The sequence below is a fragment of the Macaca thibetana genome, chromosome 13 (assembly GCF_024542745.1).
Source record: "Macaca thibetana thibetana isolate TM-01 chromosome 13, ASM2454274v1, whole genome shotgun sequence".
Lineage (NCBI taxonomy): Eukaryota > Metazoa > Chordata > Mammalia > Primates > Cercopithecidae > Macaca > Macaca thibetana.
This window is the reverse complement of record NC_065590.1, coordinates 53,243,772-53,267,025: the sequence shown is the minus strand read 5'-3', so window position 1 is coordinate 53,267,025 and position 23,254 is coordinate 53,243,772. Positions and strand designations below refer to the sequence as shown.

Below are 23,254 nucleotides of genomic sequence, written 5' to 3'. Positions count from 1 at the left end.
TAAGGGTCCCAAACCAAAGGTTACTTGGTTCTGGTTCTTTATTTCTTTTTTTAATGATTTCATTTTTCTGCCTTAATGCGCTTTAGGTCTTACTGTGACCAAACACAAAGTCATTTTTATGCAGTTATCTGAACATACACAAGACAAGTAAATCTGTTTGCACAGCTTTAGTTAATATGATGGTGAGTTTATTTTACCAACACTGATAATGCCACTAAAAATGTATTGTTACTTTACTACAGTGACCATTACATTGTATAGAGCAGTTGTACAATCACAAACGAGTGACATTTAATCAACTAAATACACAAATGACATTTATGTTCTATTCTCCCATTAAATGGGGGTGGGGTGCGCAGGTAAAGGAAGACTTAGTCTTGCATTTAAATATTGTGACAGGCAACTATTCAGCCAGATGCTTAAGACAAGCAATACCCAGAAAATATGTTTATAATTTACGTGACAAAGATAAGCAACAGATCTGCATGTGATTTAAATAACAATCAAAATCCCCTTTAACAATATATTGGAATTTTTATAGAATGTTTCTTGTAATAGTTCTTTGAATGTAAATTTGATCAAAGAAAGCAAAACATTTATCATATGCAGTGTAAACATTGGTTTACTCATTCAATAAAATATCAGTGAACAAAAATTTGAACATGTTAAGCATTTTCATTGCTAAAGTGAAATTTTCCACTGTATTTTTTCTAATTAATATAAAGTAACCAAAGTTACTTACTCTTCAGGAGTAAAAAACATGTAATTGGCATTCTCCATTCAGAATACTGAAAGTTTTACAACTTACTTCAAAATAGTTTCTAGTTTACTAGTTCTTAACTCTTCTATTTCACATATCCGATAAATACAGTACATACCCAACAGCTTATTGTCACAAAAATTCTCAACTGTTCACAAGTGGGGGAAAATGGGAGAGCTGTATCAGAACTGGGGAAAGAGAGGATAAATTTACAAAGCCTTCTAAGAGAATAAAGCTAAATAAATCCTTCTCCCTACAAGTAGTTTATTTAGTTGGCTGGGGAGGAAAGGATAACAGGCAATGTTTGATTTTTTTCCCCTGCTTAGGTTTTTCCTAATTTAGGAGCAGAAAGAAGCATGAAAAATTGGTACAGATCCCTCAGGTTAGGCAAGGGATTAAGGATTACTAAAATTGAGTAACAGAACTCATCCTCCACATCCGAAGAGTCAACCAATGGTAGATTGAGAATACTAACAACAATAATAAAAAATAACAATACAACAATAAAAAATAACAAAAATTTAAAAATACAGTACAACAACTATTTACATAGCATTTATATGGCATTAGGTATTATAAGTAATCTAGAGATGACAAAGTAGATGGGAGGAAGTGCATAGACTAGACACAAATACTATGCCATTTTACATAAGGGACTTGAGCATCCATGTGTCAGAGGTGTATGAACCAGAGCAACTCCATCTTGAATAGCGGCTAGGTAAAATAAGGCTGAGACCTACTGGGCTACATGCCCAGGAAATTAAGGCATTCTTAGTCACAGGATGAGACAGGAGGCCCGCACAAGATACAGGTCACAAACAGCACTTGTCAAGAAGCTGGCCAAACCCCATCAAAACAAAGATGGTGATGAAAGTGATCTCTGGTCATCCTCATTGTTCATTATATGCTAATTATAATGCATTAGCATGCTAGGAGACACTCCCACCGGCCCCATGACAGTTCACCAATGCCACGGAAACTTCAGGAAGTTACCCTAGATGGTCTAAAAATGGGGAGAACCCACAGTCCTGGGACTTGCCCACCCCTTTCTTGGAAAACTCATTCATGAATCATTCACCCCTTCTTTAGCATGTAACCAAGAAGTAACAGTAAGTATAAGCAGCTCAGCAGCCCATGCTGCTACTCTGCCTATGGAATAGCCATTCTTTTGTTCCCTTACTTTGTTAATAAACGTGCTTTCATTTTACTCTATGGACTTGCCCCAAATTCTTTCTCGTACGAGATCCGAGAACCCTCTCTTGGGGTCTAGATCAGGACCCCTTTCCAGTAACACATGGATTTTGGTATCTCATGGGGGTGAGACTCAAGGCATAATTCACCTTAAATTTCTGCCAGCTGTGAGCCTGTGAAATCAAACAAGTTATATACTTCCAAAATTCGATGGTGGGACAGGCGTAAGACAAACATTCCCGTTCCAAAAGGGAGACATATCCAAGAAGCAAAGAATAATAGGACCCAAATAAGTCCAAAATTCAAGAGGATTACCTTGAAACTCCAAGATAATCTTCCATGACTCCATGTCAAGCTTCCTGGATAAACTGGGATGGGAGTTGAGCCTCCACTACCTCAGGAAGCTCCACCCCTATGACTTTGCTGGGCTCAGTCCCACCCCTATGGCTTTGCCCAGACTTTAGCTCTCCCAAGATGGCACTGCATGCTGGTAGCTCTACAGTCCTGAGGTCTCAATGGCAGCCCTGCTCCCATGGGTCCTCTAGGCATTGCCGTGGTAGAAACTGTGGCAGCTCTAACCCTACATTTCCACTGGGCATTGCTCTAGAAAGGCTCTCTGCAGTGGCTCCTCCCCTGGGACAGGTCTCTGCCTGAGCCCCTAGACTGTTTTCAACAACCTCTGGAATCTAGGTGGAAGAATCCATGCCCCCACAGCTCTTGCATTCTACATGCCTGCAGAATTAGTACCACCCCACAAACCCTCCTGAAAACCATTCTGACCTCCTAGAGCCCTGGGCCTATGATGGGAGGCGCAGCCTCAAAGATCTCTGGAATGCCTTCAAGGTTTTCTTCTAATTGTCTTGATGGTACTTTCTATTTGTACAAATCTGCTCAGCAAAGGGTTGCTAGTCACAACCTTGGGTTCCTCTCCTGAACATTCTCTTTCATTCTTTTCCACACAGCCAGGCTGAGAATTTTCTAAATTTTTCTACTCTTCTTCCCTTTTAATTATAGGCTCTGTCCCAAGTCATTCCTTTGCCTTCACATCTCACTATAAGTGGCCAAAAGTAGCCATGCAGCAGCCTGAATGCTTTGCTACTTAGTTATTTCTCCTACCAGATATCCTAGTTCGTCACTCTTAAATTCAGCCTTCCATAAAGTCCTTAGGCATAGATAGAGTTCATCCCAGTTCTTCACTAATTCATAACAAGGATGGCGTTTACTCCAGTTTCCAACAGGGTATTGCTCATTTTCATCTGAGACCTTGTCAAAATGGCCTTTGCTATCCATATTTCTATGAACATTTTGGCACAACTACTTAAATAATCTCTAAGAAAGGTCAGACTCTCCTAGTCTTCTCATCTTTGAGCACTCACCAGAGTCACCCTTAACACTCCATTTATGGAAATACAGGCTTTTTCTAGACTGTTCTTCCAAACTTTATCAGCCTCTACCCATTACCTAGTTCGAAAGCCACTTCCACATTCTTAGGTAATCGTTATTAGCAACAGCCCCACTTCTCAGTACCACATTTCTGTCTTAGTCCATTCTCTGTTGCTATTACTCAATACCTGAGACTGGGTAATTTATAAAGAAAATACATTTATTTCTTACAGTTCTAGAGACTGGGAAGTCCAAGGTCAAGGGGCACAACTGATGAGGGCCTTCTTGCTGTGTCATAACATGGCAGAGGTCATCACTCGGTGAGAGAGCAAAAGCATGCCAGCTCAGGTCTCTCTTCTTCTTATAAAGCCACCCACCAGTCCCATCACTGGGGCACCATCTTGATGATCTTATCTAATCCTAATTACCTCCCAAAGATCTCACCTCCAAATATCATCAACAAATGAATTTGAGGATTGTTTCCAACACCTGAAATTTGAGAACACATTCAAACCACAACAGTAGGTATCAGACAGCTTCTATGTTTTGGTTAAAAGAAAGAAATAAATTAGAAACCAGAAAGGAGCATGAAGGCTGAAAGTACTGGGCAAGTCATATTGAGTCAGAATTAAGAGCTTGGGTAGAAGAACACAAGGAGTGTGGCTAAGAAGAAAATGAGTGCCTTAGGGACAGACACCACATGGGGTGAGAATTGAAACACAAAAGTGAAGACTTCTAGATATTTTACTGAAATTCTATAAAATAACATGTCCTCTATTTTCCATTTTATTTTCTCATTCGACTTGAATGATCAGCCCAAGAGAGTCCTCTTGCTACTACAATTACCTGTCTTAGGACTCCAACAATTTTTGCAAAGGCTGGAGGCTAATAGTCTTCTTCTTGCCCCCCAAAAAATACTGACTCGGCATTTGTATAATCTGTCACTGAGGACTGCCCTTCTGAGAAACTACCTGAAGTAAACAAGTCATATTCTCAGATACTTCAGAAATCAGTATTTATTAAGGGTGACATATTTCAAATAGACAGGATGCTGTAGGGCAGGAGTATTCAGTCTGGTTGGCTGAGGGACAGACAACAGAAATCTTCAAAGCAGCTCCAAGCATTCTTTCTTCTGTCACAGGCATTTTAAGAGGAGCATGAAGAATGGCCAGAAGTCGAAGAAATATCTTTCTTAGAAGAGTTCACTGGCATCTATCCCCTCATACCTCCTTCCAGTCACCTCTTATCTTTTCCCAGGACTCTGGGCTTAAACTCAATCTCACTATTAGCAGCTACCAACTCCTTCACCCCAATTCAGCCATCACAGTCAAAACACAGACACACTCTTCTCCAAACACTGCGATCTCAAGAAACTGAAGGAAATTAAAGGTAGTATATTCACTCAAAAAGGGTAAGCCCCACTATGGTAGAATTTCTTACCAAGAACTACACAGTAGAATCTGTGGGTCAAATCCAGCAACCAGAAGATGTGGTAACCATTCCTTATATTTTGCTTGTGCTTTAATTGCATGATTTACAAATTCATATATATGGTTCCATGGTCCCAATGAGCAACCTTTCCTCAAAAAGTAGCGAAATATCGAAAACTTCTCGTACTTCAGGCAGTATGCCAAATGAAGTTCATTTATCCGGGCTCCATATTTCAAAAGAATGTTCACAATTCCAAAGAACTCACAGCTCCACCATAAAAAATAAAAACAAAAAAAGAACAAGTTAGACTTTGACATAAGATACTTCTTACAAATTGCTTTTTTGTTGTTGCTGTTGTTTGTTTGTTTTTTTTGAGACGGAGTCCTGCTCTGTCGCCCAGGCTGGAGTGCAGTGGCCCGATCTCGGCTCACTGCAAGTTCCGCCTCCCGGGTTCACGCCATTCTCCTGCCTCAGCCTCCTGAGTAGTTGGGACTACAGGCGCCCGCCACCATGCTCAGTTAATTTTTTGTATTTTTTAATAGAGACGGGTTTCACCGTGTTAGCGAGGATGGTCTTGATCTCCTGACCTCTTGATCTGCCTACCTCAGCCTCCCAAAGTGCTGGGATTACAGGCACGAGCCACCGCGCCCAGCCACAAATTGTTAATAGTATTTACAGCTGCAGAATAAGTATGGCAGATGAGATAGTGGATGGTTTTTACACATCTAGTGGATTGAGATTAGAGAATGTGGTGGGGCTTTTGCTTTTTACACCATCCTTCATGGTTTTTAATTTTCAACTGTGAACAAGTATTATAATTTAAAACATTCATCTTAAATAAATATGTCATTTTAAAAATTATCATTGACAAATAGAAAACTCAAATTGTGACATTTTGTACAATTAAGTATCTTTACTACAAAATGCTTTGCTTAACAAAATCAATAAACAATGTGATCAGTCCTTAAAACTAAATGATTCATTCTAGGAATCTCTAAGATATCATTTTGCTCAGCAATAACCTTAGCCAATTTCCCTCCCACTGTTAAATTTATTTATTTTTCTAGAGACAGGGTCTTGCTCTGTGGCCCAGGCTGGTATGCAGTGGCACAATCAAGGCTCACTGTAACTGAACTCTTGGGCTCCAGTGATCTGCCCACTTCAGCCTTCTGACTAGGTGGGACTACAGGTACATGCCACTATGCCTGGCTAATTTTAAAATTTTTTTGTAGAGACAGACTCTCACTATGTTGCCCAGGCTGGTCTCGAACACCTGGCCTCAAGCAATCCTCCTGCTTTGGTCTCCCAAAAGGTATGATACCGTGACTGGCCTTACATTTATAATGGTATTTTAAAAAATTTAAAAACTTTTTAATGAACAAAAATTTAATTTATGGTACTACATCTTAAAATTAATTAAGTTCTATTATTATCTCCATTGCAGATGCAAAAACTGAAGCTGAGTCACAAAGCTAGTAATTGGCAGAACTGGTATAAAAATATCAAACTAAAATCTAACAGTGAATATGACATTGCAAATTGCTGCAATATCTCTTCTCTACTATGAAAACTGAACACTTCATGATACAGTCAAATTGAAGAATATTTTAAAGCCAGACCTATGTTTTCCAAAGTAGGTTACACGGAACTTTAGTTCCTGAAAATGATCCATATGAAAAATACTCTCCAGTGAAAAAAATTGAGAAATCTTACACAGTATACAGTGAGTCTGAGAAAGAAAGATAGGATGAGTGTGTTTTTAAACAGTATGTTAGTTACATTTCCAATTATATGCTCTATGTTTTTATTCAACCTCCAGATACCTTTCAGAAGAAGTACCTTTAAAATTAAAGCAATGGGTCCAATCATTAATCTGAAAAAAGCAAACAAAAGTATAAAATGCCCTAAACTCTGTAAACACAAGAACAATTGTATATATACTTAAATATAAGTTCTATCCTATGTTTCTGGACTTTTCAAATCTTTGTAGATCCATTCCTCTTTTAGGAATTCACAAAGCACACTTCAATAAGAAAAATTCTCAAAAGCCCTCCACAAAAGAAAAATATTCAATATTATTTAATCCTGTACTTCCCAAACTTATTTAACAATACAACCCCTTTGATCCCATATGATATCTATTAACAATCTACAGAATTAGTATTCTACCAAAACACACTTTAGAAAATTGCTCTAAACCTCTTCCAATTATTCACATCGCCTTGTATTAGAAGGGGCAAGAGCAAATCCCAAAAGCCTTATAAAACGGCAGAGTGCTACAATATAGACCCTTTTCCCAGAAAACTACCATTTATTTGAAGAATAAAATAAACACAAAATAAACTGGAGAAGCAAAGAGTTTCGTCAGCATGCCCTGAGCTTCTGGGAAAGTTATTAAAGAAGGTCTCAAATACACGTGTGCACACTACAAAAACACAAGCAACTTCAACTTCAGGGTTCTATATGACCTTGATTATTACATGTCACTAAGTACACAGTAAATCTTTGAGCACGGATAACCTCTCGTTAAAATATAAATTAGTATGTATTTCTCTTAACACTTCAACAAATTCTCTCCATAGCCCTAATATCAAATTGAGAAAACTCTTCAAGTACCCGAGATTTAAACAAAAGTCTGTCTTGTTTAACATAAATCTCAAGAGTTAATTGTGACATAGAGAGACCGTATATTATATAAAAAGTGAACAACATCAGATACTGAGAGGAGAGATTTAAAAATTAAGATCCAATGTCTAGACCTTATTTTGGGGGTTTGTACATTTTCTACCACTCTGCTCCTTGAAGTTCGAAACTGTGCAGAAAAACAGTGCTCACATATAAAAGAAGAGTAAGAGAAAATTCAACAAGAAAAAAAAATTTCTTTTAAACAAATAAAAATGGGCAAATATCTTCAGCATTTTATGCTCAATTAGCAAACAAAATATCCAACCAATTTATCAGATGAATTATAACAGGCCAAATAGTGAGTGTTACTGAATGGCTTTTGACCATTAGCTGAAAACAACATGAAGACATTCAGTTTTGTCAGATGTGCCCACACGACATGGGGGCTAGAATGAACACAATGAATTCTGTGAAACTAATATAATAACAATGATTAGTATCAATTAGAAAAACAGATAAAATCAGGTGAGCTAAGCCACAATTTACTTCTATGGCCATATATAAAAGGCATTCATATTTGCTCAGTCCTAAAACTTCTCAACTTCCCTCTCCCCTCCCCATTCCATTTGGAGGAAGCTTTTTCTTATATTTCCTCATTCGAGATGGATTACTCAATTACTCTTGAAAGACTGGCTTCATATCAATATACCTGCTAACTTTTTAGCTCCAAAGGACAAAAACTGCTTTTGTTGCAGGATCTGTACAGTAGTGGAAGAGACACCTTTCCATCATCCCTGGGAGTGGTGAAAGGAGGTAAAGGTCACCCTCACAAAGAATACTTACCAAAAATGTTTCAGAACACTGATACTGAACTTAAAAGTTGAATTAGCTGAAAAAATAATAAGGAAGAGAAAACTTAAAACCTGGGGCACTTTAGGAGGCCAAGGCAGGAGGATCACTTGACCTCATAAGTTTGAGGCTGCAGTGAGCAATGACTGCACCACTGTACTCCAGCCTGGGTAACAGAGTGAAACTCTATCTCAAAACCACAACAATAATAATGAAAACCCAAAGCTGTTACCTATCAATTTCATCACCTTTTGGTATTAGTTGTACTATTTATAAAAGTAGATAAAAGTTTATTAGAATACAACAGGTCAATAGTGCAAGAAAGACCAAAAATACTAAATTAATAGATTTCAGAGAAATACTAGGAAACATACAAATGAGAAAAGGAAAGTCTTTTAGCCATTAACACCTGAAGTCAGATAGGTGTTAATTACAACAATCATACCAAATTAACACTATCATAACACATTGTGGCTATAAAAATAAAAATTTTAAATTTACACCACTAAACTTATCTGTTACCAAATCCCTAAAAATTAGAATATCAAATAATTAATTTTGGAAAATTAAGTCTTCTAAGTTACCTGGTACCAGTATTGTGACCAAATTTGAACTCTTATTAATAACTGGTAAAAGTGATACAGGAAATTCATGTATGTCGCATTAAGAAAAGAAAGAAGGTCTGGGCGTGGTGGCTCACACCTGTAATTCCACACTTTAAAAAGCCAAGGCAGACAGATCACTTGAGGCCAGGAGTTTGAGATCAGCCTGACCAACATGGCGAAACCCCATCTTTATTAAAAATACAAAAATTAGCCAGGTGTGGTGGCATACACCTGTAATTCCAGCTACTCAGGAGGCTGAGGCATGAGAAACGCCTGAACCCAGAAGGCAGAGGTTGCAGTGAGCCAAGATCACGCCACTGCACTCCAGCCTGGGCCACAGAGCAAGAGACTCTGTCTCAAAAAAAAAAGGAAAAAACAGCATATGACAGCTATTTTAAAATTAAGATTATATTCAATTGTCCTTGCTTTATAATTGGTGACTCTAATTAATTTAATTAATTTTAGTTATGTGATTGTGGGCAATCCAAATTTTAAAATGCTTACTTATTGAAAGAAATAACCAAACTCAATCAAAACCGCTCAACTACATGGAAACTGAACAACCTGATCCTGAATGACTACTGGGTACATAACGAAATGAAGGCAGAAATAAAGATGTTCTTTGAAACCAATGAGAACAAAGATACAACATACCAGAATCTCTGGGACACATTTAAAGCAGTGTGTAGAGGGAAATTTATAGCACTAAATGCCCACAAGAGAAAGCAGGAAAGATCTAAAATTGACACTCTAACATCGCAATTAAAAGAACTAGAGAAGCAAGAGCAAACACATTCGAAAGCTAGCAGAAGGCAAGAAATAACTAAGATCAGAGCAGAACTGAAGGAGATAGAGACACAAAAAACTCTCCAAAAAATCAATGAATCCAGGAGTTGGTTTTTTGAAAAGATCAACAAAATTGACAGACCACTAGCAAGACTAATAAAGAAGAAAAGAGAGAAGAATCAAATCGACGCAATTAAAAATGATAAAGGGGATATCACCACCGACCCCACAGAAATACAAACTACCATCAGAGAATACTATAAACACCTCTACGCAAATAAACTGGAAAATCTAGAAGAAATGGATAATTTCCTGGACACTTACACTCTTCCAAGACTAAACCAGGAAGAAGTTGAATCCCTGAATAGACCAATAGCAGGCTCTGAAATTGAGGCAATAATTAATAGCCTACCAACCAAAAAAAGTCCAGGACCAGATGGATTCACAGCTGAATTCTACCAGAGGTACAAGGAGGAGTTGGTATCATTCCTTCTGAAACTATTCCAATCAATAGAAAAAGAGGGAATCCTCCCTAACTCATTTTATGAGGCCCACATCATCCTGATACCAAAGCCTGGCAGAGACACAACAGAAAAAGAGAATTTTAGACCAATATCCCTGATGAACATCGATGCAAAAATCCTCAATAAAATACTGGCAAACCGGATTCAGCAACACATCAAAAAGCTTATCCACCATGATCAAGTGGGCTTCATCCCTGGGATGCAAGGCTGGTTCAACATTCGCAAATCAATAAACATAATCCAGCATATAAACAGAACCAAAGACAAGAACCACATGATTATCTCAATAGATGCAGAAAAGGCTTTTGACAAAATTCAACAGCCCTTCATGCTAAAAACTCTCAATAAATTTGGTATTGATGGAACGTACCTCAAAATAATAAGAGCTATTTATGACAAACCCACAGCCAATATCATACTGAATGGGCAAAAACTGGAAAAATTCCCTTTGAAAACTGGCACAAGACAGGGATGCCCTCTCTCACCACTCCTATTCAACACAGTGTTGGAAGTTCTGGCTAGGGCAATTAGGCAAGAGAAAGAAATCAAGGGTATTCAGTTAGGAAAAGAAGAAGTCAAATTGTCCCTGTTTGCAGATGACATGATTGTATATTTAGAAAACCCCATTGTCTCAGCCCAAAATCTCCTTAAGCTGATAAGCAACTTCAGCAAAGTCTCAGGATACAAAATTAATGTGCAAAAATCACAAGCATTCTTATACACCAGTAACAGACAAACAGAGAGCCAAATCAGGAATGAAGTTCCATTCACAATTGCTTCAAAGAGAATCAAATACCTAGGAATCCAACTTACAAGGGATGTAAAGGACCTCTTCAAGGAGAACTACAAACCACTGCTCAGTGAAATCAAAGAGGACACAAACAAATGGAAGAACATACCATGCTCATGGATAGGAAGAATCAATATCGTGAAAATGGCCATACTGCCCAAGGTAATTTATAGATTCAATGCCATCCCCATCAAGCTACCAATGAGTTTCTTCACAGAATTGGAAAAAACTGCTTCAAGTTCATATGGAACCAAAAAAGAGCCCGCATCTCCAAGACAATCCTAAGTCAAAAGAACAAAGCTGCAGGCATCACGCTACCTGACTTCAAACTATACTACAAGGCTACAGTAACCAAAACAGCATGGTACTGGTACCAAAACAGAGATATAGACCAATGGAACAGAACAGAGTCCTCAGAAATAATACCACACATCTACAGCCATCTGATCTTTGACAAACCTGAGAGAAACAAGAAATGGGGAAAGGATTCCCTATTTAATAAATGGTGCTGGGAAAATTGGCTAGCCATAAGTAGAAAGCTGAAACTGGATCCTTTCCTTACTCCTTACACGAAAATTAATTCAAGATGGATTAGAGACTTAAATGTTAGACCTAGTACCATAAAAATCCTAGAGGAAAACCTAGGTAGTACCATTCAGGACATAGGCATGGGCAAAGACTTCATGTCTAAAACACCAAAAGCAACGGCAGCAAAAGCCAAAATTGACAAATGGGATCTCATTAAACTAAAGAGCTTCTGCACAGCAAAAGAAACTACCATCAGAGTGAACAGGCAACCTACAAAATGGGAGAAAATTTTTGCAATCTACTCATCTGACAAAGGGCTAATATCCAGAACCTACAAAGAACTCAAACAAATTTACAAGAAAAAAACAAACAACCCCATCAAAAAGTGAGCAAAGGATATGAACAGACATTTCTCAAAAGAAGACATTCATACAGCCAACAGACACATGAAAAAATGCTCATCATCACTGGCCATCAGAGAAATGCAAATCAAAACCACAATGAGATACCATCTCACACCAGTTAGAATGGTGATCATTAAAAAGTCAGGAAACAACAGGTGCTGGACAGGATGTGGAGAAATAGGAACACTTTTACACTGTTGGTGGGATTGTAAACTAGTTCAACCATTATGGAAAACAGTATGGTGATTCCTCAAGGATCTAGAACTAGATGTACCATATGACCCAGCCATCCCATTACTGGGTATATACCCAAAGGATTATAAATTATGCTGCTATAAAGACACATGCACACGTATGTTTATTGCAGCACTATTCACAATAGCAAAGACTTGGAATCAACCCAAATGTCCATCAGTGACAGATTGGATTAAGAAAATGTGGCACATATACGCCATGGAATACTATGCAGCCATCAAAAAGGATGAGTTTGTGTCCTTTGTAGGGACATGGATGCAGCTGGAAACCATCATTCTTAGCAAACTATCACAAGAACAGAAAACCAAACACCGCATGTTCTCACTCATAGGTGGGAACTGAACAATGAGATCACTTGGACTCAGGAAGGGGAACATCACACACCGGGGCCTATCATGGGGAGGGGGGAGGGGGAAGGGATTGCATTGGGAGTTATACCTGATGTAAATGACGAGTTGATGGGTGCAGCACACCAACATGGCACAAGTATACATATGTAACAAACCTGCACGTTATGCACATGTACCCTACAACTTAAAGTATAATAATAATAAATTAATTAAAAAAAAAAAAGAAATAACCAAAAACATATTTTTCAGCTTCAATTTTTTTCCCTCAGACACTGGTTATATGACCCTCTTGACATACTAAAGCAAAACCTACTGGGAAAATGATCATTTTCTTGCCTAATTGGCAAAGCTTCAAACAGAAACTCAAAATAAATGAGTTTCCCATTACACATACAGGAACTGTATAAGCAACCAGCCAGACATTAGATAATAAAAATGTAGTATTTAGTTTTAGAAATAATGAAAGGTTTTCCTTCACTTTTTAGGTAACTGGTCTAAAAAAACAAAGATTCTGCATTTTATCAAGATGATTCCCTGTGCTTCATGTTGTCTTTATTCTATTTGATTACTTATGAAAACTCTCTAATAAAGAACTAAGGTTTTTCTACAACTATATAACTTTCTGCATTTGCCTTCTAAAGCCATTTAATTATCACTCTAGTTGACATAAGTGACTATTATTTCACATTGATCTGTGATCCTACTTTGGTAAATTCTGAACCTTGATATTTTTGACAAAATTCCCACAACCAAATTCTAAGTCTCTTTGTCCTTAAAGTTTGCTATGTTCTATTTTATAGAATAAGGTGTGGCCCAATTCTAGAATGAAAAATAAAAGACAGACTAAGAGAATACACACTCCTAAAACAGATATTTTGATGTTTTGACTTTATTTTTTAAAGGCTAAAAATATAGCATTTTCCAATGACTACTCACTGAAAATCGACCAAATAATATATTGGTTCAATTACAAGTCTCACATGAAAGAAAATACTTCATATGCCCTTTCAATAGCCATACACAAAAAAATTGTAATTATGCCTACATGGCCACTTCAAGGAGCAAAATTACTAAGAGATGCAAAAACAAAAACAAAGTTTGTTAACTCATGTCTGTGACCAAGGACTACTGTACACCATACTGCTTCCCCTTTACTTTTGTTTTTCTTTTTCTTCTTTGATCCGGGGAGAGACTAGGTCTCCTTTACATTTGGTTTATAGCAGTTTGATTTTTCTGATCATGCCTTTCTGTGAGTTTATCCTGTTTGGGTTTAACAGGCTTCTTAAATCTGTAAATTTATATCTTTATCCAATAATAGGAAGTTTTTAGCAATTATTAATTTACATATTTTTTCTGTGCCCAATCTCCTCTGCTTCTGGATTTTAATGACATGAATGTTAGACCTGTTGATATTGAACCTTCGTTCCCGGAGGCTCTTGTTTTTCTCTTCAATCTTTTTTCTTTTCCGTACTTCTGTGTGGATAATTTCTTTAATTTTTTTTTAACTTTTAAATTTGTTAAACATTTGTAAATATTTTAAATTGCAAAAGCTAGTTGGCCAGAGAGGGACAGTTTGAAAATATGAGTGGATGTTCCAAACAGGCAATACCCTAGAATGAGAGAACAAGACAGACACCTGTGCAAGGTGATCTGTATGTATATGGACATTGAGACCGAAGACCCTCTCACCCAAAAAAACTAGGGTTTTTTAAAGATAATAATTATAAATTACAAAGCATTTCACAACTGTTAGTTCATTTGATCCTCAAAATAATTTTCTAAAGCAAGCTTAAGTGTTATTACTATCCATATTTTAAAGATAATGGAATGAGATTTAGCAGAATGAAGTGAAATACCTGAAGTCACACAGCCACTATACATCTGTGACTCATCCAAGCCCAAGAATCATGCTCCATCCTTCTCTCTCTACAAGGCACTGAAGAAGACTAAGATATAATAAATATGCTAATCTGATATAATTATTGATTCATTAACTCACAAATATATTTTGAATGTCTAATAGGAGTCAGATCCAGGGCAAATCCCTGCTCTCAAGGAGCTTACAGTCTAATGAAGAAGCAGATATGTAAACAGACAGACAAAATATTATGTCTTTAAAAAGGAGTCAAAAGGCAGCTTCTTTTGTGTTTTTGTTTTGTTTTGTTTTTTGAGACGGAGTCTTGCTCTGTTGCCCAGGCTGGAGTGCGGTGGCGCAATCTCGGCTCACTGCAAGCTCCACCTCCCGGGTTCATGCCATTCTCCTGGCTCAACCTCCTGAGTAGCTGGGACTACAGGAGCGTGCCTCCATGCCCGACTAACTTTTTGCATTTTTAGTAGAGACAGGGTTTCAGCATGTTAGCCAGAATGGTCTCGATCTCTTGATCTCGTGGTTCGCCCGCCTCGCCCTCCCAAAGTGCTGGGATTACATGCATAAGTCACCGCACCCGGCCAAAAGGCAGTTTCTTAATAGGATGTCTTCCCCCAGCATTCTCAGCCCTGATTCTTATGCCCAATACTAGTTATTAAGAAAAATATACTTCTAGTGTGAAGAAAAGCAATTCATCCATTCTCACAATCTGGTAAACATATCCAACCTCTTTTGCTCAGGTGCTGAGCTAACCAAACAACCTTCCATATTGTCTTTGGGAACACTGGGTTGTCCGTTCCAGAAAGAGGAAATACATACTATAAGTAACCTGTTGCTGTTTACCCTGCCCAGGTCTTCTTTTGCTGTGAATAAATAATTGTTCTGGTCTAAAAAGTAGCTGCGGGAGAGTTACTATGAGTCAATTCTCTATACCACCGCCATGCAGCGGAAATTTCTGTGATGATGTACTATTCGGTAGGGTAGCTAGCCACACATGATTCTGGAGCACTTGAAGGGTGGCTAGGGAAACTGAAGAAGTAATTTATAATGCTACTTAATTTTAATTAATTTAAATAGCCACATGTGGCTGGTGGCTACCAATCTGGGCAGCACAGCTCTACACTCTTGCTACTCACAGTGTGGTCTGTGGATCAGCAGCATTGGCACCACCTTGTTAGCTTATTAGAAATGCAGAATATGGCCTGGGCACGGTGGCTCACGCCTGTAATCCCAGCACTTCTGGGAGGCTGAAGCCGGCAGATCACTTGAGGTCAAGAGTTCAAGACCATCCTGGCTAACATGGTGAAACCCCCGTCTGCACTAAAAACACAAAAACAAAATTAGCCAGACGTGATGGTGGGCACCTGTAGTCCCAGCTACTCGGGAGGCTGAGGTGGGAGAATGGTGTGAACCCAGGAGGCGGAGCTTGCAGTGAGCCAAGATCGCATCACTGCACTCCAACCTGGGTGACAGAGCAAGACTTCGTCTCAAAAAAAAAAAAAAGAAAGAAAGAAAGAAATGAAGAGTATGCTGGGCACAGTGGCTCACGCCTGTAATCCCAACACTTTTGAGAGGCTGAGGGGGGCAGATCACTTGAGCTTAGGAGTTGAGACCAGCCTGGCCAACATGGTGAAACCCCATCTCTACTAAAAATACAAAAATTAGCCAGGTATGGTGGCACATACCTGTAATCCCAGCTATTCAGGAGGCTGACGCATGAGAAATGCGTAAACCCGGGAGGTGGTGGTTGCAGTGAGTCTAGATGGTGTCACTGTACTCCAGCCTGGGTGATAGAGTGAGACTCTTGTCTCAAAAAAAAAAAAAAAGGAAGAAAGAAAAGAAAAAGAAAGAAATGCAGAACATCAGGTCCCACCCTAGATCTACTGAAGTGGTTTGGATCTGTGCCCCCACCCAAATCTCATGATGAATTGTAATCCCCAGGGTTGAAGGTGGGGCTTGGTGGGAGGTGACTGGATCATGGGGATGGGTTTCTCATAAATGGTTTAGCACCATCCCTCTCAGTAGTGTCCTCACAGTAGTGAGTTCTTGTGAGATCTGGTTGTTTAAAAGTATGTGGCACCTCCCACACTCACTCTCTTGCTCCTGCCGTGTAAGAAGTGGCCTGCTCTCACTTCACCTTCTGCCATGATTATGTTTCCTGAGGTGTCTCCAAAAGCTGAGCAGACACCAACATCATGGTTCCTGTATAACCTGTGGAACTGTGAGCCAATTAAACCTTTTTCTTTATAAATTACCTAGTCTCAGGTATATTTCTTTATAGCAATGCAAGAACGAACTAATACAGAAAATTGGGACTGAAGAGTAGGGCACTGCTATAAAGACACCTAAAAATGTGGAAACAACTTGGGAACTGGGTAATGGGCAGAGGGTGGAAGAGTTTGGAGGGCTCAGAAGAACACAGAAAGATGAGTGAAAGTTTGGAACTCCCTGGAGACTGGTTAAATGACTGTCACCAAAGTGGTGATAGTGAATAATAGTAAAGGCTGGGCTGACAAGGTCTCAGATGGAAAAGCAGAGCTTACTGGGAACTAGAGCAAAGGTCACTTTTGTTATGCCTTAGCAAAGAACCTGGACGCACTGTGCCCCTGCTCTGGAGATCTGTAGAACTTTGAACTTGAGAGTGATGATTTAGGGTATCTGGTGGAAGAAACTTCGAAGCAGTAAAGTGTTCAAGAGGTAGCCTGTCTGCTTGTAAGAACCTACGCTCATATGCATCAGCAAAGAAATAACCTAATGTTGGAACTTACATTTAAAGGAGAAGCAGAGTATAAAAGTTTGGAAAAGTTGCAGCCTGGCAAATGGTAGAAAAGAAAAGCCTATTTTCAGGAAAGGAATTCAAGCAGACTTCGGAAATCTGCGTTAAGTAAAAAGGAGCCAAGTGCTAATAGCAAAAACCACCGGGGGTGGTGGAAGGCCTCAAAGGCATTTCAGAGATCTTCCCAGCAGCCTCACCCATCACAGGCCCAGAGGCCTAGGAGGACTGAATTGTTTCATGGGCCAGGCCCAGTGCCCCACTGCTCCACGGCCTTGGGACACTAGCCCCTGCATCCTAGCTGCTCCTGCCATGGCTCAAAGGGGCCCAGGTACAGCTCAGGCCACTGCTTCAGAGAGTGCAAGTCATAATGGTGGCTTCTTCATGGTCATGGTGTTAAGCCTGTGGGTGCAGAGTGTAAGAGCAGAGGCTTGGGAGACTCTGCCTAGGTTTCACAGGATGTCTGAAAAAGCCTAGATGCCCAGCATAAAGGGCCTTCTTTCTTTGTAATGGTCTTGCCTCTACCCCATAAACATACTAGAAAGAGGGGAGAAGGAGAGAGCCTGGAACACTGAAATTTAAAGAAAGTTAGTATAAGATGTTTGGATGAAGGCTGGAGGTGGGAAGAGCATGTGTTTCTCAGGGATATTTGCAAAGAATAAAATGATGGCATTCATTTCCTTGATCACTACTGAGTATGAATGATGGGTCTATGGGAGTTCATTGTACCAATCTCTCTACTTTTACGTATGTTTAAAAATTTCAAAATAAGGCCGGGCGCGGTGGCTCAAGCCTGTAATCCCAGCACTTTGGGAGGCCGAGACGGGCGGATCACGAGGTCAGGAGATCGAGACCATCCTGGCTAACACGGTGAAACCCCGTCTCTACTAAAAAAAATACAAAAAATCTAGCCGGGCGAGGTGGCGGGCACCTATAGTCCCAGCTACTCGGGAGGCTGAGGCAGGAGAATGGCGTAAACCCGGGAGGCGGAGCTTGCAGTGAGCTGAGATCCGGCCACTGCACTCCAGCCTGGGCGACAGAGTGAGACTCCGTCTCAAAAAAAAAAAAAAAAAAAAAAAATTTCAAAATAAAAAAATAGCAATTTCAGAGATAATGTGTGAGACAGCTAGCCTCCAAGATTGCTCCCAATGATCCTCTCCTCCTCATATTTGTGCTTTTGTACAGTCTTTCCATATTGAATCAGGGCTTGTGTATGTGATCTGTGGAGGTGACAGCCATAATTTCAATGAACCAGGTCACTATGACTTCTATCTTGTTCTCTCTTGGATCTCTTCCTCTGAGGGAATCTGCTACCATGCCATGAGGATATTCCAGCCATCCTGTGGAGAGGCTTTTATAGAGAGAAACCGAGGTTTCCTGCCAACACCCAGCCATATGAGTGATCCATGTCAGTAAGCCTCTGTGGAAGTTGATCCTCTGGCTCCTGTCAAGTTTGCTAATGACTGTAGCTTCAACTAATATTTAATGCAACTATAAGAGAAACGTCCAAGCCAGAACTGCCCACCAAGCTATTCCTGAATCTCTAACCAACAGAAACTCCAGAAGCTGCATGGTTGTGCCAGGCCAGCCTGCACACTCCAGCTGCCAGAGAGCATGTCTTCTCCTGTGTTAATAATTTCTACTGGTTTACTTTTAAGTTAATTTACTCTTTCCTATATCTTTCATTCTGCTATGGAGTACATGTAGTAAATTTTTTTATTTCAGATTATTGTATTTTTTTAGTTTTTTTATAGTTTCTAATTCTCAGCTGAGAATTTCTACCTTTTCATTTTTTCCAGTATGTTAGCCTCATGAAGCACTGTTGTAAGAGCTGCTTTCAAGTATCTGATATTTCTAACATCTGTACCATCTCAGCACTGGCTTCTATTAATTGCTTTTTCAAACCATGAGATTTAGTCATGTTTTATCAGTTCTTCATATGCCAAATAATTTTAGGTTGCCTCCTGGACATTGTGAATTAACATTTACATGCTATATAAATTCTGAGTCCTGGGTCTCGTTATAATCCTTTGAAGAACACTAGTTTTTTCGTTTGTTTATTTCAGCAAGCATATAACCTAGTTAGGTTCAAACTGCAATTTCTGTTTCACCTTACACAGTGGTTCTAATGTCAGTTCAGCTCTCAAAAGCCTCTGCTTTCCTGCTTTAAGCCTGGACCCATGAATGTGCCACTCAGGGTCTAGCCTGAGACTTTGATGATAGTTCAAATCTTACTTTCAACATTTTGGGTTGGCTGGGTGCCGTGGCTCATGCCTGCAATCCCAGCACTTTGAGAGGCTAAGGCAGGCAGATCACTTGAGCTCGGAGTTTAAGACCAGCCTAGGCAACACGGCAAACCCTGTCTCTACAAAAAAAAAAAAAACAACAACAAAAAAAATCCAGGCACGGTGGCGCACAACTGTCGTCCTAGCTACTCAAGAGGCTGAGGCAGGATATTTACCTGAGTCCAGGAAAGTTAAGGCTGCAGTGAGTCACGATCATGTCACCGCACTCTGTTCTGGGCAACAGAATGAGATCCTGTCTCAAAAACAAAACAAAATAAAAAACAATTTGGGTCTGTCTTGTGCATTTAAAGCTTGGGGTAAGTCGGGAATATGCAAATTCATATGCCGAATTAGGGTATCCACTTCTCCAAGCTCTCTCTTCTCCAAGACTCCCCTACCATTCTCTGGCCCATAGGGTTCCATTTACCTGATTCCTCTGACCAGAAAAACAGGCTTTCTATCGTGTCTATGTTTCAGCTTTCTCAGTAAGTTTAATAGGATCTGTTTAGTGCTCTCTATATTAAACAATTGGACAATTAATGTTACTGACTGATTTTAGCTGCTGGTGCCACTGGTGCTACTCAGTTCCAGTTCAGGGTTGGCCCTCAGGGCAACAAAGCAAAAGAAAAAGGAGGCCAGGCACAGTGGCTCATGCCAGCACTTTGGGAGGCCAAGGCGGGCAGATCACTTGAGGTCAGAAGTTTAAGACCAGCCTGGCCAACATGGTGAAACCCCATCTCTTTTAAAATACAAAAAGTAGCTGAGCATGGTGGCACTTGCCTATAATCCCAGGTACTTGGGTGGCTGAGACAGGATAATCACTTGAACCCGGGAGATGGAGGCTGCAGTGAGCCCAGATCGCACCACTGTACTCCAGTCTGGGCAACACAGCGAGACTGTCTCAAAAAAAAAAAAAAAAAAAGAGGAAAAGGAAACTGGAAAATTCATTTTCATGTGGATCTCTTCATCAAGTTACCACTCTCTTTCATAATCTATCTGCTTTTGTCCCTTTGAGAGTCCTCAGGTAGTTTTGTTTTGAATTTTGGCCACAGTTTTTTGTAGTCATTAGTGAGAGAGAAAGAAACAGGCTGTAGTGGAATTACTCCACGTAGGCTACACAGCATGTTAAGAACTTAGCATCACTGAAGTTGACACAGAAAAAAATTCTACAGAGTAACTGAGACATAAAAAGCAAACCAAACTGTGGAGTTCCTTAGAAATACAACTTTGGAGTACTTGTGAAAGGAAAAGAAAAAAATCATTTATATCACTACTCAAGAATGAGATAATAGTTCATATTTGCAGTTATCCCAGACACAGCAGAAAAAAAATAGGAATCTTCCCTTCTATGAGTCTATAAAAAATACAAAAAAATACATTAAAAACGCTTCTTTGCCAAAGATAGCAGAAGACAGTGAAGCAAATGCCACTAAATACTATTTTCCCCATTAGGTTTTAAATTCTCAAAGGATAGTGTCTATGTTTCAGCTTCCTCAGTAAGTTTAACAGGATCTATTTAGTGCTCTCTATATAACAAAATGGTCAATTAGTGTTATTGACTGATTTTGTAGAAATCTAAGGAGAAAAAAGGGTCTGCCCCCCTAAAATTTCAGCTAATCTTGGAAAATCTAAAAACCTATTTAAGATCTTTCCCACCTAATTTCATTTATCTGAACCTATAGATGGCATGAAACATACTGCGCAGCTCCCAAGGAATATCATTAATTTTAAGGTGTTTCAGGGTTAACAGGGGTACTACATTATATGGCTTAATTCAAACTACACTTATAAGGTAATGAGGCATGAGCTTAGCTGCTGTGATCGTAAGAACCAAACACATTGTTCATCCAAAAGATAAGATGAAGGCCAAAAAAGACCATCATCGTACTGAATACACACACACACGTACACATGCACATGCACACGTGCACGCAATCCAAAATTGTTATATTCTGGTCTAATAAGAAATGTTCAGCTCTGTAATGGCGTTAAGATTTGGGATAGAGAAGGGCAAATAAAAGTCATCAGTGCAATCTCACTGAAGGTCAACTAAAGTAATTACAGCTCTTCTCTTTAAAAAGACAAAACTTAATGGGGCACACAAGAAAATCCTATGAGATCATGAAAGTTATGCATAAAGTGGGTCCCAGATACTCAGATTAACCAAAACCCAAATATTCAAACTAAAATGTATAAGTTTAAGAGGCCAGGTGGGGTGGCTCACACCTATAATCCCATCACTTTGGGAGGCTGGAGGCAGACAGATCACTTGAGGCCAGGAGTTTGAGACCAGCCTGGTGAAACCCTGTCTCTACTAAAATGTATAAGCTTAAACTTCAAACAAATATAGTGAACTACTAATTTTACATGGCAAATGTTAAGAGACAGTAAAGGCTGAAAAGCTTAGTAAATAATTTCTTGATAACTACTTAAATTAAATAGAGATCCATAATAGTGAATTGAAGGCCAATACAATTTGAGGTATGCCTGCAACCTCTTCTGTGTCATTAAACACAATAGCATCTATCTTCACAACTTATTCCATTACTAGATGATCAGATATTACTCAATATGGCTTTTCTTACACATGGCTTTATTCTCAGTGTTTTAAAACCGTAAGAGTGTTATAGACAAAGTTACTGGCCAGACACTAACAAGGCAGCAGTAATTCTTCACTTACTCTATTTCACAGAATTATGACAGTTTAGAAAAATAATTAATTTGGGGGCTTTTAAAAACTTAACTATTCAGACTTGCATCAAAAAATAATATACAGCCAGGCATGGTAGCTCGCACCTGTACTCCTAGCATTTTGGGAGGCCAAGGCAAGTGAACTGCTTGAGCCCAGGAGTTCAAGACCAGCCTGGGCAACATGGAGAAACTTCATCTCTACTAAAAATAAAAACATTCGCTGGGAGTGTTGGTGTATGCCTGTAGACCCAGCTACTCTGGAGGCTGAGGTAGAAGGATCACTTGAGCCTGGGATGTGGAGGATGCAGTGTCAAGATGGTGCCACTGCACTCCAGCCTGGGCCACAGAGTGAGACTCTGTCTCAAAAAAAAATTTTTTTTAATGCTATGCATCAAATACATTAGAAACACAATAATTTCTATAAAACTAAAGTTTTATTTTTAGGCTCATATCTTATAAATTTTAAATGATAAATGACCTGAAACAGTCACTGCCTTACTTGATAAAGTCCCATTTTTAATTCTGGAATTGTTTTGAAGACCAAAAATATCAGTGAATTTCTGCATCTACTTAAATTGTATTTCCTAAAATTGCTGCACTAAAAATGTAATCCAGATCCAAAGGAAGGAAGGAAAACAATCTGATATTATCACCTCATTTGTGCTACAGCTTGACTGAAGGATCCGTTTTTTCCTATTTGTGTTCCAAGCTAGCAATTTAGCACTAACAGAGATACTAAGTTTCACTGTGAAAGAAAGTCACTTCAAAACATATCTCCATACAGCAAAAAAGAATAAAAATAAAAACACAGCAAATATACATACTCCTTTTGGAAAGCCATGCACACGGGAGAACTGAATCCAAAGACAAGGCACGCCTGGGCGTCTGGGCTGTAGCCATTCCGGAGTAATATTTCTAGGCAATCTTCATGTCCCCCAAACACTGCTGAGTAAACAGGGCTTACTTTGTTCAGCTCAGTGTCACAGGCCCGGTTAGTAAGTGGTATTAATAAGTCCAAGATTCTATAAATACACAAATTCAGGAGATTTTAGTGTTTTTATAAGTGCATAAGTGTAGGCAACATTTCTAAAGCACAATTTTTTCAGAATTACCAACTGATTCATTTAAAGAAATATTTCTGTCTAGGGTGTACCTTC

General features: G+C 39.2%; 3 protein-coding genes across 8 annotated transcripts in view; 2 read left to right on the top strand and 1 right to left on the bottom strand.

The window, feature by feature from the left end:
* ACYP2 (acylphosphatase 2) overlaps positions 1-23,254 on the top strand; it is a 914,175-nt gene that overhangs the window by 290,832 nt on the left and 600,089 nt on the right. The gene's annotated exons all lie outside the window — the stretch shown is intronic.
* Positions 1-23,254, bottom strand: part of ASB3 (ankyrin repeat and SOCS box containing 3) — a 188,975-nt gene that overhangs the window by 26,053 nt on the left and 139,668 nt on the right. For all 6 annotated transcript variants that reach the window (XM_050753754.1, XM_050753756.1, XM_050753757.1 and 3 more), the window contains 2 exons: positions 22,922-23,119; positions 4,775-5,032 (listed from right to left, as the gene is read on the bottom strand). In XM_050753754.1, coding sequence (XP_050609711.1) covers positions 4,775-5,032; positions 22,922-23,119 — 456 coding nt within the window. The remainder of the gene's footprint in view (positions 1-4,774; positions 5,033-22,921; positions 23,120-23,254) is intronic.
* Positions 1-23,254, top strand: part of CHAC2 (ChaC glutathione specific gamma-glutamylcyclotransferase 2) — a 709,760-nt gene that overhangs the window by 624,369 nt on the left and 62,137 nt on the right. The gene's annotated exons all lie outside the window — the stretch shown is intronic.